The sequence below is a fragment of the Prosopis cineraria genome, unplaced genomic scaffold (assembly GCF_029017545.1).
Source record: "Prosopis cineraria cultivar Desert tree isolate PC_DT_omini unplaced genomic scaffold, ASM2901754v1 PC209, whole genome shotgun sequence".
Classification (NCBI taxonomy): domain Eukaryota; kingdom Viridiplantae; phylum Streptophyta; class Magnoliopsida; order Fabales; family Fabaceae; genus Prosopis; species Prosopis cineraria.
In genome coordinates, this window is record NW_026555536.1 from 41,905 (window position 1) to 57,352 (window position 15,448).

At 36.5% G+C, this 15,448-nt stretch overlaps 3 protein-coding genes across 3 annotated transcripts; 1 reads left to right on the forward strand and 2 right to left on the reverse strand.

Moving 5' to 3' along the window:
* The first annotated feature begins 3,838 nt into the window (after positions 1-3,838).
* Positions 3,839-6,189, forward strand: LOC129295880 (uncharacterized). The gene is made up of 2 exons (XM_054934471.1): positions 3,839-4,484; positions 5,510-6,189. The coding sequence occupies exons 1-2, from the start codon at positions 4,084-4,086 to the stop codon at positions 5,955-5,957; spliced, it is 849 nt and encodes a 282-aa protein (XP_054790446.1). The 5' UTR covers positions 3,839-4,083; the 3' UTR covers positions 5,958-6,189.
* A 254-nt stretch (positions 6,190-6,443) lies between these two features.
* LOC129295881 (thioredoxin H2-like) lies at positions 6,444-7,553 on the reverse strand. Its single transcript, XM_054934472.1, has 3 exons — positions 7,322-7,553; positions 7,096-7,218; positions 6,444-6,784 (listed from the first exon to the last, which is right to left on the reverse strand). Exons 1-3 carry the CDS (start codon positions 7,448-7,450, stop codon positions 6,644-6,646), a joined length of 393 nt encoding a protein of 130 aa, XP_054790447.1. The 5' UTR covers positions 7,451-7,553; the 3' UTR covers positions 6,444-6,643.
* A 1,938-nt stretch (positions 7,554-9,491) lies between these two features.
* On the reverse strand, positions 9,492-15,006 carry LOC129295886 (uncharacterized). The gene is made up of 4 exons (XM_054934478.1): positions 14,178-15,006; positions 13,881-14,080; positions 10,163-10,237; positions 9,492-10,072 (listed from the first exon to the last, which is right to left on the reverse strand). The coding sequence occupies exons 1-4, from the start codon at positions 14,809-14,811 to the stop codon at positions 9,680-9,682; spliced, it is 1,302 nt and encodes a 433-aa protein (XP_054790453.1). The 5' UTR covers positions 14,812-15,006; the 3' UTR covers positions 9,492-9,679.
* Positions 15,007-15,448: the final 442 nt, after the last annotated feature.

A 15,448-nucleotide genomic window follows, 5' to 3' on the forward strand; every position in this document is an offset into this window, starting at 1 on the left:
TAATAATGTAGGCCTATTTATAAGAAATAAGTTGAAGTTAAAATATATTTAAAAATCAAGTTATATTTTTTATGAAAGAGCAAGGTTTTTAAAATAAAATGATTACAACTTAAAAAAAAAAAAACCAAGGATATAAAAGAAGAAATAGGGAGCAGCGCACGCAGAACCCTTAGAATGGATATATTTGCAAATCAGGCCCAAATGATTTGATTTGTCTCTGCAAGCCTAAGGGCATCATTCGGAATTAAATTTTTTGCTGAAACAACCCAATTGCCCCTAGCATTTTTAACACTCTCCCTTCTCCTTCATTGCTATTCCTCCCTTATTTTCCTCTTTCGATGCTATTGGTGGGAGATCATTTAACCTAAGATCATAATGATTAGGAGAAGAAGAATACAATAGAATTATACTGTGAACCATAATTGTTTGTGGTATTAAAAAAATGCAAAAAATAACTTTCATATGGCAAATTGAAGCATGAAATTTTAAGATGCATGCATTGACATACAGGAAGGCAGTTACAACTTACAAGCACTCATCTCCACCATCATTGAAGTCTCATGCTTTTATTGAAGAGACAGAATCAAATAATTCAAATTGAAAAACCTATAGTTGAGGAAATAAAATGTTAAAAAGTTACTTGAAAGTAAGTTATTAAATAGATTGTGTTCAAGAGATGAATTTATTAGTGAGACATTGTCCTCTTCCATCACTCTCTACCCTGAAAAATTCTAGAATTATAATTATATTGCAGTATCTCAGTCTCAATTTCCCTAATGCCAAGAATCTAACCCTTTTTTTTAAACACTTGTAGATTCAGAAATTAGAAGCATAATTTTAGTGAAACTAAAATGAATCAATTTTAAATTTGATGCCAGAGTTAGGTTATTTTTATCAATGAGGAGAAGTAAAAGATGCATAAAGAAGGCTCTGGCAAACCCGAGTCAAGAAGTGCCTCCCAATTGGCATCATCTTCTTCAGCTTCCTCTTTCACTCTCATCATCTCCAACATCCTCTTTACCTTCTCTCTCCCTCTTTTGCTTCCCACCTTCTCCTCCTTCTTCAGCTCGCTATCGCAGCTCTCTAAGGTTGAACAATAACCCAAATCAATACTGCTTAACAACATCGCCAAGCAATCCACTGCCTGCGCATCCAACATCACCTCTTGCCTATCCTCACAAGATGCTAAGCTGCATATTTTCTATGATCTCGCACCATCATTGGAAGAGAAAGATAGCGCAGGAGGAGCAACGAAGGAGTAGAGAGGAGGGAAAAAATGTCAGGGGCAATCGAGTCATTTCAAAAAGGAACTTAATTTGAAATGAGGCCCTTGGGCTTGCTGGGACAAATCAAAATCATTTGAGACTTATCTACAAATATATCCATTCTAAGGGCCTTGAGTGCAATTCTCCCAAGAAATATCCTTGGACCGACACACACATGCAACAGGGAAAGATAAAAAGAAACACCAAATGAGGAAATTTAAAATGGCTAGTGTAAAATGGGAGAATGACAGTTAAATTTTAAAATAATAAATTAATATTAATTAAGTTTTTAATAAATTTTTTATGAAATGAATTACAAATATTAATTTAAATAGTTATAAATAAAATTTTTTATTATAATCTAAAAGTTACATTTAATATTTAAATAATCATCTGTAATTAAAACTCCTTAATTTGTAATAATTTATATTGATATTTTTAGCTTATTTTTTTAAAAAATTATTGAATACTTAATTGATATCAATTAACTGTTTTATAACTTAACTGTCATTTTTTCATGTAAAATTCATAATGAGTTTGTATATTGGACCTTACAAAACGACGAAGCAAAAACGTAAACAACCAATGGAAAGAAACAAAGAAAATGCAAAAAGGCATGAAGACCGTGTTTAGTTCCCAAAAAAATATTTTTCTAAAAATGAAACCAAAAATGTTAAAAAGAAAGAAGTATGATACGTGTATTTTTCATTTCCCTTCTACAAAACAACTTGTTACAAACCAAACATTGCAAAACATTAATCGCATGTTTTTAATACATAAAAAATTGTACTTCAAGCTTTGTATCCCACAAATTTGCAGCAATTTCAAATAGCAACTCGTGTAGTGTAGATGAAGAAGCAACTTGATTATTAGTACAACGAGTTGAAATGTGTTACTCGACCTTTTTTTAAGAAGTAGGAAGCATAATTAAGAAAATCTCCTATAAGATCTCAGTAACCACCGCCATGAAATACAAAGCAACAATTGAAAAGAGCCAATTGCAATGTTATGGAACTTGAAACCTGAAACAATAAGTAGCACATAGAAAACAAAAACTTGAAAGAAAAATCATGTGCAACCCAGCATGATACACCTCTAAGCGGTTGTAACTTGCAAGAAAGCTTGGAAGTCGATGAAACAATTGCAGTACAAGAAAGGTTAACGATGACTTATTTTGTACTAGACTCGTAGGTAGTACTAAAAAGAACCTCAATTCAATATCAATATATATTATAAATTTTGGTTACTATTGTGTGCCACTAGGCTAGAGGGTTAGGTGATAAAAATAGAATTTTATGTTATTGACATTTACTTTCGTTTGGATGGGGTAAATGAAGAGGAAGAACAATTATGAGAAAGAATTTTTAAAAATTGTTAAAAAAAAATTACTGTTTTTTTGCAATTTCTTCTTCTAGTTTTCTCTCTTCATTATTTTCTATCCATGTTTTCCTCCATCCAAACCAAGCCTTAAGTTTTTGAGGGTTACCATTGGAAATTCCAGTAAGTTGAAGTCCTTAAGGGTACTAGAAAAAAAAAACAGTTTTTTGGATGTGGGGTTGTTGAAGTCAATGAAAAAGAATATACCGTGTAAAGAAAAGCAGAGGAAGAAAGTGCCAAAAGGTGTGTTTCTTGCAAAGTATGGTCACCAGCTAATAGTATTTGGCCACATGACCACTTCTCCAACTCAACGCACGTTCTCGTACGGTATATTGCACCCTCCATAACTTTACAACTCTGTTACCCACATATGTCGCCCCCTAATTTGCTACTTCCTCTTTATTTGCCCACAATGTTCTCTTCCTTAGGAAACAATGTTCATCTCAATTTTAAAAACCAACGTGTCATTACAAAATTAGCCCACCATCCCATAATTAATTGAGAAATATTTAGATAAATTGAATATACTATATTATTTATAATTTATTCAATTAAAATACTATAAGTAATTTAAATAAAATTTTATATGATATTTTTTAAATTAATTTCATTTTTATAATAAAATATATATTTAATTTCTTACATCTTTTTTTCTACTACCATTAATATCAAAATTAATTTATATTAATATCATATAAATGTTATGTTTTTATTGAACAAATCATAAATGATGTAGTGCACCCAATCTATCTAAATATATTTCTTTAATTAATTATTTTTCTCTTAATTTCAATTTGGATTTCCCACCTTGATTGTTAATATTTGATTTTTGTTTGTTAATTTAAAATTTATTTTTTTTAAAAAAGGAAAAACATGATTGACATATTATTTTTGTTAGAATTAATTCTTAGATAAAAAAGTAAAAAAGAAAAAAGCTGTTTACATTTCATCAAAATTAATCTACAATACTTCTGAAAATTTTTCACAGAATTTGATTTTTATTATTTTAAAATAAAACAAATATTAGGTATTTGGATAAAAATTGATATATTAAAATTAATTTAATGTTAAATGTTACTTATTTATCTTCAAAACTAATAAGTAGTAATAATGACATGTTAAATTAAATTAAAAATAAGTGAAACGTTTCACTTGGGGCTTTCTTAGCGTGTAACGCTTGGTTCATTCTTAAATCTTTAACCTTCTCTCCTTAACACTCTCTCTCTCTCTCTGCGCAGAGCCTTGCGCGAATTTTCTGCTACTTTCACGCGTTTGCTTTCCTTCCTCTCTCCTCCTTCACATATACAGAACTGCTCTGCTGGACTCGCCCACCACTCACGGACTGAACCCACAGACTACGGCAAATTTAGAATCAAAGCTTCTTCGTCTTCAACCCAAATTTCACAGATATTTCCGCTCAATTTTGCTGAGATTGGCGAGAATGGGAGCTGGCGACTACTACAAAATTCTCAAGGTGAATCGTAATGCGACCGATGAGGAGCTCAAGAAGGCGTACAAGAGATTGGCCATGAAATGGCATCCGGATAAGAATCATCAACAATCAGACAAGAAAGAGGACGCTGAGGCAAAATTCAAGCAGATATCCGAGGCTTATGATGTTCTCAGCGACCCCAAGAAGCGTCAGATCTATGATTTTTACGGTCATTATCCACTCAATTCTAGTCGGGTTGCTAGGAAAGACGGTGAGAATGAGGAAAGTGCGAGCCAGAAGGACAAGAAGGTCGGGGCGATTGAGAGTAAATTGGCTTTTAGCCTTGAGGAACTTTACAATGGTTGCAAAAGGAAGATGAAAGTCTCGAGGAACGTTCCTGATGAATTTGGGTAATCAGTATCTTCCATTTCTCTTTCATGCATTTTTGGTACTTCTAATTTTGTTCTCATAAGCATGCATTATTCTGCGTTGGTTGTGGATTGGTTTGTGCATTTACTCATTCATCCTGGAGATTGAAAGGCCTTTGAAATTCAATTGTGCAGGATATGAGGCAAAAAACAAGTTGTGCTGTCATTTCTAAACTGTCATTTAGAGAAATTAAACTGCTAAAATTGAATCACGCCGTGTTTTTTTACTTCATGATCCTTCTGTGTGTCTAAAGTTCGGTTTTCCCAAAAAAAAAAAAAATTGTCTTGTAATCATGATTACAGCTAATAACTCTAGGATAATTAAATTTATTCCATTCTAGTTCCTTGCCGACGTTTTTAAATATCACTGCTACGCTCCCAAGATGCTGTTTTGGCCTTTTTCGTTTTTGGCCTTACACTAACATCATAAAAAAACGAATCACAACCACAGATGCTGAATTGGCACTGATCACGCACACTTGTTCATATTTGCATGCATACACGTGAATCGACATGTGGAGAGAGGAAGGTCTTTAAGTAACCTAATTGCCTTAGGGATTTGTGTTAGTCCGTTGGCCTGGCCCTCCTGATGTGTGTGTTTAGCGTAACAAATGAAGTCAAAGCTGCATGATTTTTTTTTCTGGCTTATAATAATCTCCAGATCCTTCACTTGAGTTTCAGGCATATTTAGATATTTACCAACCGAACTGATTATCTGAATCAACTCTGTATGAAAATGAGGACAACTTCCTTTGGTATTTATTACAAGATTTTTCGGTGAGAACATAAAGTAGAATTCAGCATACTATCAACTGTTTGACTGTTTCAAGAAGAGTTCTTCCACATCATAATGGCAAATCTAAAACCACTGAATCTTAAGTTCATTCTTTCCCTCTACATGCATATGTAGATGCGCCCGTAACACTTGCGCTATCTTCTGTTTCCTTTTCTACTCTTGTAAAGAGGCTTTACAAGGTATCCCATTTTTTTTTTTTTTTTTTTTGCAGCAAGCTAAACACGGTTGAAGAAATCTTAAAGATTTATATAAAACCTGGCTGGAAGAAGGGCACAAAAATAACTTTTCCTGGTAAAGGCCACCAAGAACCAGGAAGTGAACCAGCAGATCTAATCTTCGTCGTCGATGAGAAACCTCATGCTATTTTCAAGAGGGAAGGAAATGATTTGGTGATCATCCAGAAGATATTACTTATCGAGGCTCTCGTTGGAAAGACTCTGAATCTGAAAACATTGGATGGAAGAGACCTTACGATTCAAGTGAAGGATATTGTTGAACCAGGCTACGAGCTGGTGGTCCAAAATGAAGGGATGCCTATTTCAAAGGAACCAGGCAAGAAGGGGAACCTAAGAATTAAGTTTGATGTCATGTTTCCTTCAAGGCTGACCGCACAGCAAAAATATGAAGTGAAAAGGATTCTGAGTGACGCCGATAACTAATTTCAGTCTGTTTTCTAATGGTTGTGTCTCTCCGTTAACACTGAGTGGCATGAAAGGTCAGTTAACACTGTAAATATGTAATTCCACAGTTAGATATGAAAGTTGTGCATAGAACAAATAAACCAAGCATATATGCTACCTTTTCCGCAGCATGTTATTGCTTGTGGAATTAGTGTTTGCTTCTTCGAGACTCAAGTTTTGTTCTTATCAATATAATATATTATTATTAGTTTCCCATTGGCCATTCTGGAGAAATTATAGAAATGTATTAAATAATCAAAGATGGGGAGAATCTGTGCATGCTGGTTTCGCTTCATTGACCTGTCGGGATGATATTGCCTTTTAATGATATTCTTTTCTGGATGTTTATTCTTCTTTTTTTTCCTTTCCTTTTTTTCTTTTTTTTTTTTGGGGAGGGTGTTTTGACGGATAGGGGGAGGAACATATCAACATCACTGATCTAAAGAATCCAACGAGCGTGTGGTATAATATAAAAAGAGGGCCAAGGTGTATCGGCGCCCATTTATGTAATATATAATTAAATATAGGCACCGACACATTGTAAGCAATAAAACAAACAACGAAACCAACTTATTTAGTTATCTTAGGTTGCTGGTCTTGTTCCATCGTAAATGGTCATGGTAGGAATATATTGGAAAGCCTTGCGACCTCATTTCAAGGTATGATTATACAATTACTCTCCTGTGGTTCTCAATCAACTTTTGAAGCTCCTCCTTTCTTGCTCCCGTCACTCTTTCAGCAACCTTGCCTTTCTTTATCAATATGAATGCTGGCAATGTCTGAACTTGGAATACTTGAGACACCTCCTGTTTCCATTTATATATGGAATTCAGATAATCAATTAATTGTACGATCCAGAATTTTTCTTCAGTTGCATAGACCTAGTCTACAACACTAACATGTAAATCATATCAATATAAGCATGTTAGAAGTGGTCCCATTGATTAGTATTTTGACATGCTTATATATCTATTCCTACTGCTTTAGTCTATTAATTTGTTTAGCCTAGGTAGGTTTGGTGAAGAATTAATCACAGGTAGTGGTGAATATCATTTGTTAAAATGAAAAGAAATTATAGTAACATAAACTGTATAGAGAGGGAAGGGGTGGTTGGTACCATCAACTCATCCACATCAATCTTGATAAACTCCACATCTGTGTATTTTGCAGCAAACTCTTGGATTACTGAGTCCATGAATTTGCAGGGGCCACACCATGTAGCGTTGAAATCAATCACCATCTTTGGCAAACAACAAATATCTCGTGAGAACCAATCATCATGAAGTCCAAACATAGTTAATAACGTTACTGATTTTGAAGAGTATAGCTATCAGACAACATACCAGCTTGTCGGTTTCTTTGGAGGCATTAAAGTGAGCATTCCATTTAGCAGTGGAATGGAAGCTAAGGATGTTTGATGATGACTCTGAGGATCTGCTGAGAAACCCCATGTCCAAAACGTTGGTTCTCATGCCGCTTTCTTCTTCTGAGAAAGGTCTGATGATCCAAAATCAGAGGCTGTACGAGAATTAAGGTTGTAAAATCTGTGTTTCTTCGTACGCAACTGGTTTGGATATGTCTTGCTGGTTGGAAAGCCATATATATAGGACTCATAAAGCTGTAAGGGAGGCTGCCATTTTTTTTCATTGGATAGCATCAGATTCTTGTAGGTGGCAAGCTGTAAAATAGACCCTCTGAGCTAATTTACGCATATATTTGGTAACATACGTATCTGCTATATGTATATATTCATCTCAATCATTTTCAGTATGGGGGAGTTTTCTTATATTTCAGATTCATATTCAATTTGCTCCCAATAGGCCTTTTAAAGTACTGAGCAGTGTATAATGCATACGGTAGGATGAGGGTGAGAAACTTCATGGGTGCTTTGTGGCTCAGTGGTGGGGCTGATTTTACGTCTTTTCATCCCAGAACCAAAAGCACAACATTATATAAGAGGCGAAACCAAAAAAAAACAAAAAAAAAAGGCTGAGGAGCATAAAAGGAGGGGTTCATAATAACCTTGCCCAAGCATCTGAGCCTTCTCTTATTTTATGAGCTCGTGGTTTTTACAGGCTAAATTAAGTAATAAGCTTGTGAACAAATTGGATTCGGCTGAAACGGCATCTGCTTTATGATAACGGTGTGTATTCCACATTGGAGAAAAATATTGTCCAAGAATAAAGGGAAAAGAAGGCAAAACAAGTAAAATACAAAAGGAAACGATGGTGAATGGTCCCAAATCCTTAACTTCACCCAGACAAAATAAACAGATATTCACATCCTTCCAGCTCCCATTTGAGCTGCCATACATCCATGGAATAGAATAAAATATCACTTTCATGTGCGTGAATGTATGTATATACCACTTCCGTGCACAACAGGGGATCCTAATTTTGTCAGGTTTGAATTCTCTTTCGTATCCAAGAGTTTCTGGTTTAAAAACAAGTGGTGGTGAAACCACTGAATTTCACCTCCTTCCTCTCTCATCTCCAATATGCAAGAGGATAACCATGGGCCTTTTTTGTCAAACAAAAACAAGTATCCTCCCACAATCTTAACTTTTTTTCTTCTTCAAAAAAAAAGACACTAATTCTATTGTGGGTGTCAAAGCATTGTTTCTGCAATCCTACAAAGAGGCACACCATATTATTAGTCATTAAATTATATAAATTTTAACTTGCAATATAATTTGCCCCTTTTTTCTTTGAATAACAGGGCCATAGTTCTAGTTAATTGGGGTATAATAGAATATTGACGCATGCGATTGAAAATTTGAATACGTAGACGAATCGCATGATCTCAAACGAAGTGGCATTAATAGTTAATACACGGCATGAATACTAACAAGCCACAAAAGCACAATACCTTGTTGAAGACAAAATAGTACCCATACTATGCATAACTCCTAGATGTGAACAGGGCCACAAGAATTCCAAACATATTTTAGTTCATAAGATTACAGAGATCCAAAAATTACATTTTTCCCGGGAATCTTCTAGCTTTGACAAATATTCCTCACTCAAGTCTACATAAAAAGATTAAACAAATTAAAAGTCAACTACGTGATTTTTGTTTTACCCGCCACAACGGGTCACTCTCACCTTTGTTTAAATCAAATAAATGGTCGCATACAACGCACAATAATACTCGGTGAAAATGATGATACAAGACAGAGTACAAGCTGTCATTTGTCACCTTTGAAACTCAACAATTTTAATGATGGACTTAAAGTAATTCAAGGTTCGTTGAAGATGAGAAAAGAGCAAGCGGCTCACGATAGATGATACAGCTGCAAATAACTGTATGTAAGAAATCTGGGTTAGGTTCTATTTTTACTTTAGTGAGTTCGAACCTGAGACTATGGCATCTCATTCTTCTAATACAAATTCGAAATCTGATAATTAAATGGTCAGAAGCACACATCTGAAACGGAAGCTGCTTATCAACAGGCCCTAGATGTCGACGGGGGCAGAGTAGAAAGCCTAAGCTAAGTTCCATAAACATCAGATGTTCGCAGGTAATTTCTTCCTGTAACACTTCTCACAAATGTTCATTAATGGACTACAAAATGGAGTCTGGGATGCTGAATTCTGTCAACAAAATAGTTCAAAAGAAAGTTCTATTCATGCCAGACAAATATAACAAAAACAGACCTGCTACAGACAGTTAAGAACGCTATGAACACCTCACACGATTAATCAAGATCGAACCCCAACATCAGCTACATGATTAGCTTGACCACCTGAACCATGGTTTTCATAGAGGTGCCCACCACCACCTCTGCCACCTCTTCCTCTGTTGTTATAATAGTTTCTGGGATAATAATTACCAGACTGGTCATAGTATTGGTTACGGCCATTGTAATAGCCACCTCCTCTCCCGCCACCCCGGCCTCCACGTCCATTTGAATAACCCCTCCGGCCACCTCCAACCCCCCGGCCACCTCTTTGGTTCTGGTAACCCCCTCTCCTGGGGAAATACTGTTGTTCCTTCGCCTCAGAGTCTCTCTGGTTACGCTCTGCATCTACCTGTGGCTTAACATCTTGTTGAACTGAGACCTCTTCAGCTACATTTTCTTCTTCTACTTCATCCTGCAAAGCAACACCTCGAAACATCAGATGACACAGACCAAATCACAATTTCTACATCAACTAGCTGTCTAGGAAAACTGTTAAGAGCACCTTCTGAAGTTCCTCTTCAAGATCAGATTGAAGGTCTTCAGATTCATGTCCGTGAAAATTCGTTACCCTTTCATCCTGCCAAAAACGCATGGGACTGATAAGTAAAAATCCTAAAAATCTGTAATTTTTTTTGCCAGTATCATTGAAGATAGGGGACAAGGGAGCTTGACTTGTAGAGTTCAAGCCAAAAGAAGTTTTCAAAAAACAAGAAAACAAAATAAATAAATAAATAAAAATCAAGGACTTATTAGAACCGTGAAATGAATCCCTTGCCGAATAAATGCACCTCTCAGTCCAATGAAAATCAAGGACTTATTTATAGGAAAACCCAATATTCAAAGAGTAAAATAAAAGAAAACTCTAATTTTCTTGATTGAAGATGTTTTTTTGGTCCAAGGAAGATCTATATAATCAGTATTCAGATTTAGCCTTGCCAATATGCCCAGTAACCAACAATGCTGTTGCCTCTTACCAAAAGAAAACTATGCATGGAAATGAACATATCATCAAAAGAAAAAACAGAAGATATGACTCCATTGAATCCATCATCAAATAATCACTAGCTAAAAACTGCAGTCAAGGACTGGGGCCCTGGAAATAGATCATAGGCATCCACAAGCTGCTATAGCACAGCTTGCAAGTTAAACAAACTTAAGTTTGGAATTAGGCTCAATTGTTTGACTATCCCTACCACATGAACACATTACTTTGGTATGAGAAAAGTCTAATTTTACAATTGAATGATTGCATGAATTTGAACTTTATATATCATCCTTGATGTAAGCTTAATTTTGGCTTTCTGGCACTGTTTGAGACCACCCAAGGCATCCTATGTCAGGTGCAAGTAGCCTGGTGACTTTAGTTATGGTACTAGTTTAACTGCACCTCACCGCTTTTTGTAATTATATTCATTCATTATATAGCTAATTAAAATAGCCACATGGCAGCAGTTTTGGTAGTTGCAATTGGATAAATTTGTCAAGGCTTGATAATTGAATGATGTTTCTTCAAAAACCTAAACTCGTTATTTGGTCCAAAACTAATGCTAAACAAAGCCCCTTTCAAACCTACAAGCTAACATTTTGAACTTGGCTCAATTGTTTACATAGATCAAGGTCGAAACCATCCTTTTCCCAAACAATGAAATCTAAGTGCTCAATTTGGCCTGGCTCAATTGCACCCTCAATTAGAGTCTGGAACTCAAAATCATGGAAGAGTGTGTAAGGAAGTCATCTCTGAAGATATGGTACATACCACACATGCTAAAAGTATTGGGTGTGGTAATTAGCACTGATATTTGTCTGTCCAGGGCTCTATGCTACCAAAACAACTCAAAAATAAGTAAATTTTACACAACTGCATCAAATAATTTACTTTTTTTGGGGGAGGGGAGTTGCATCAGGAGCTGAACCTCGACCACCACCCATGCCTCTCCCCATCCTTGTCACTTAAGCCGGCCCTAATGGCAACATGAAAAAGGACAACAGAAGCGTTTGGGGCTGCGGCAATTCCACTTGCACTTTCAGCTGCACTTACCAGTTACCACCTTTCCAAATTATGATTATTTCAAACTACATTTGAAGGTGTTTCCGATGAAGACTAAAGCAGTTATGATGCAGGAAATAGTCTGACCAAGTGAAGTGTAAAATAGAATAAAAAGTTATTTGAAAAGACTTCAGCTTTGATTGGATTAGAGAAACATAATACAGGGAAGATAGATATATATCACCTAAATTACTTGTGCAAGGGTCAATAAACTTTTTGGGGACATTTAACCATCCATATGGAAGAAATATGGGTTGTATGGTATCAACCATTTGATTAATTAACTTGGCCCTTTGGCTGCAGCATTGAACTGGCACACAAGCAGAATTCAACGAGAGAATGATACTATAGCAGAGGAGAAGTGATACGACCCAACCAAGAAATAAAAAAAAAAACTAAGATTCTTTAACTTGAGCATTTTAATCCTTTTGAAGAGACACAGTCCCCAAAAAAAAAAAACAAGAAGAACCGTGAACTGAAACTCATTATCACCCCCCACCCCAAAAGAAAGAAAAAAAAAACGCACGCACACACCACCCCCATTTCTCTGCAGCAACCCAGCAGCAGCTGTGCATTTTTGTTTTATTAAGCGATTCTAGCAACATGGTAAACTTCTCTTCTCATCAAACCTTACTTCAAGCACAAACATCAAAGAAAAAGGCTGTTTTATCTCAGTTTTAGCAATTAATAACATCCCATCTTTTCAATTATTCACTGCCAATGCATATATTTAAAAGAGGTAGTTAAGCAACTAAGAATCATTTGTCCCAGTCATCCAGAAAAACAGCTCTCGCATTATATTTTAAGGAGGAATGTACAAACTTACCTCCAATGAAGAAAGTTTGTTAAAAGGCAGCAGGTAATATCTTACCTATAGGGGCAGAGGGACCAGAAAATGGAACAGTCATAGTTCAAAACAAGCAAGGATGGGATTTTCTGCACTATGCGCAATCATCCTTTTTGATGAATCCCAGTGATATAAACGTGATAACAAGGAACTTATCTTATGACACAGAATTAAACTAAGTAATGAGAGTCACTAAAGGCTACAGGTGACAACTGGTGATAAGGATGGGTAGATCAATCCAAATAAACATCAGCTCAACTGTGTCCATAACCCAGCGCATACATTATACCACAGCCATCTATTTTAGAAAAAAATGGAAACAAAAACAGAAGCCAGAGATACAAGAATTATTGAGGGATTTCAAATCTCCCATTGAAGAGAATGGCATTGCACAAATGATCTACTGCAAGTCCCATGCTAGAACAACACTTGCATTCATATCTAATACATAAAAAGTATTCAATACGCATCATATTTCCTACTCTTCAAAACATAACATGCTCAAGCAGAGTTTTTGCCATTTAAATTACCAATATAATTACAATGCAGATAAATATTTTTCTACAAAATGCTAATTCTAGGAATATGCATGTCCAATGAAGACTGAAATTCAAACCAGATAATAGTCATGCCTAAATCAAACAGTCTGCAAGAACTAAGCAGTGGGAGCAAAATATCATAAGCCCATTATCAACAATTATAGAGGGAAAGAACAACTTTATTGAATTTTGTCAAGGGTCACCAACATCAATGAATTATATAAATAAAAAACTTGAGATCATCTCTTTTATGGTCATAAGAGGGAAGTATAGCGCGAGTCATAACAATATGCTCGATAGAAAGACATGCATTGATTGTTTATTTGCATTTCTCGTAATCTCTGGTCCTGATATTAAAGTGAGAGGTTAATTGTGTTCCTTACCCACTGAAGTTCACACTACGTTATATTATATATGCAACTGAAGAATGGAAAAAGGCAAAGAAACAGCACAAACGGTAAATACTCTTCTCCCATCCTTCCCTTTCCACTTTTAAATTTCTATTAGAATGATACTTGAATAAAGAGTGAATACTCAAACAACAATTCATTGCACCAGACAAAGCAATGCAGGTTCTAGATAGCTATTGCCGCATTAATGGTCGTGTGCAGACAAATACCGACCAAATGGCCAAAAGAACAACACTATATTGAAAGTTGAAGCCACCCATACCATGCAATCCAAAAATTCTACATTTACAATTAACTATTGGAGGATAAGAACCATGAATTAAAGATGGATCATATCCAAATCAATTAATATAAATTTACTGGGTCTGCAGATATACCTTTTCTTGAGATGGCGAAACTGAACTTTCCACCTCGAGTGGAACTGAGGCAGGAACAATGGTACCGTGTACTGGCACCTGGAAAGAGGCATAATTTCCAGCAGCTGCTGCTGCGACTTCAACTGTAGCTTTCATCTCGGGCGTAGTGGTGAAGTATTCTGAAGACATAATCTTATTTAACCTCTCCCTCAAACCCACATCTGGAAATAAACTTAGAATCAACATGACACAGCCAAATTGAAGAGGAAGAGAAATTAGCAAATTCAAAAGAAATTAAACTTGGGAAAAGGAAGATACATGTGACATCAGCATTCGACTCAATGGGCTGGTCGGCCTTCGCAAGCCATAGCTTCGCATGCTCTATGCACCGCTGCAACGCGTTCTTGTGAGATAAACTTGAATCCGCAGGCCGCGATATCAACAGACCGCCCAGCCTAGAAATTACATCCAAGTCTTTCTCTCCGAGAAGATCAGTTGCGTCGTCGGTGACATAATCGTAGGTTAAGCAACAGCCTCGCTCATGGGTCCTCGTCAGCATCGTCGAAGTGAAATCATTCTGCGACTTCACGTCGAACAATGACCCAAAATAAAGAAGATTGAGAAGATCTTCGACCACAGTGTGGTTAAAGTCGTCGGCTTTCTGGGGTTGTTTGTCGGGAGAGATACGATGGTTCTGAAGGGCTAGGTCAACTTCTTCCTTGACAGCAGACAAAAGGGGTTGACGAAGCTTCTCGAGCTCGTCGATGAGTGCGGACACTGCAGGCTTAGAGCGAAGGACTTCCTCCTGCTCTTTGTTGATTGTTTTACCCTGAGCAATAGACTCCTCCATCTGAAGAATACGATTCATTTTCTTGCGGAGCCCACGGATGCGCTTGTTGACTAAACTGAGGACAGGGCCGTCGGCAATGTCAGAGGCTGCAGTAGCCGCCATTAGCAGCGCAAATACTCCTTTCGCCTGGTTTGGGTTAATCCGAAGAGCACCAGCAGGTGCCTCGGCGGTGGGCACAAGAGAAGAAAAGGAAAAGAGAGGAAGCCTGGGAAGGCTTTGGACAGCGGCAAAAGAAGGCGAGCGGCGAGGAAGGGGTAGGGGAGGTGAGTGCGCGAAGCTTGAGGAGAGGAGATACTGCGTGTTGTGTAGTCGGAGTGTTATTAATATAATAGCGAGTTTTGGCAGAGATCATCCCATTCCCATTCCCAGTGTTCTGATGTCTGGATGAACCTAAGTGGGCCCTGGGCCGCAGTGGTCGGTTTTTGCATCATTTGGATCCAATAGAACCCGGACACGGTTACGCAAGCCCTTCAAACTTGAATCAATCAAACAATTATTTAAAACGTTATAGAATATGTACACACAGGGTATTTATCTCATTGCTTGCATCGTAATTGTGATTTTTGAGTTACAGAGTGTCCACACCCATTCTAAAATTAAAAGGCCTTAAAATGCTATAATTAATATTAATTGCATTTGTAAATATTTTAAAAGAAAGGATGAAGCCAAACTATTAGAGGTGGTAATAGTGGGCCAACCTGTAAGCTTTTTTAAAAAAAAAATTTAAATAAAGGGGCAA

Bases quoted from the DNA above. Each gene is read 5' to 3' on its own strand.
- LOC129295880 (XM_054934471.1), top strand. From the start codon at position 4,084: ATGGGAGCTGGCGACTACTACAAAATTCTCAAGGTGAATCGTAATGCG. The intron at 4,485-5,509 runs GTAATCAGTATC...TTTTTTTTGCAG, and splicing joins AACGTTCCTGATGAATTTGG to CAAGCTAAACACGGTTGAAG.
- LOC129295881 (XM_054934472.1), bottom strand. From the start codon at position 7,450: ATGAGAACCAACGTTTTGGACATGGGGTTTCTCAGCAGATCCTCAGAG. The intron at 7,219-7,321 runs GTATGTTGTCTG...TGTTTGCCAAAG, and splicing joins CCAAAGAAACCGACAAGCTG to ATGGTGATTGATTTCAACGC. The intron at 6,785-7,095 runs GTACCAACCACC...AAATGGAAACAG, and splicing joins TTGATGTGGATGAGTTGATG to GAGGTGTCTCAAGTATTCCA.
- LOC129295886 (XM_054934478.1), bottom strand. From the start codon at position 14,811: ATGGCGGCTACTGCAGCCTCTGACATTGCCGACGGCCCTGTCCTCAGT. The intron at 14,081-14,177 runs GTATCTTCCTTT...GTTTATTTCCAG, and splicing joins GTCGAATGCTGATGTCACAT to ATGTGGGTTTGAGGGAGAGG. The intron at 10,238-13,880 runs GTATATCTGCAG...CGTTTTTGGCAG, and splicing joins TTTCGCCATCTCAAGAAAAG to GATGAAAGGGTAACGAATTT.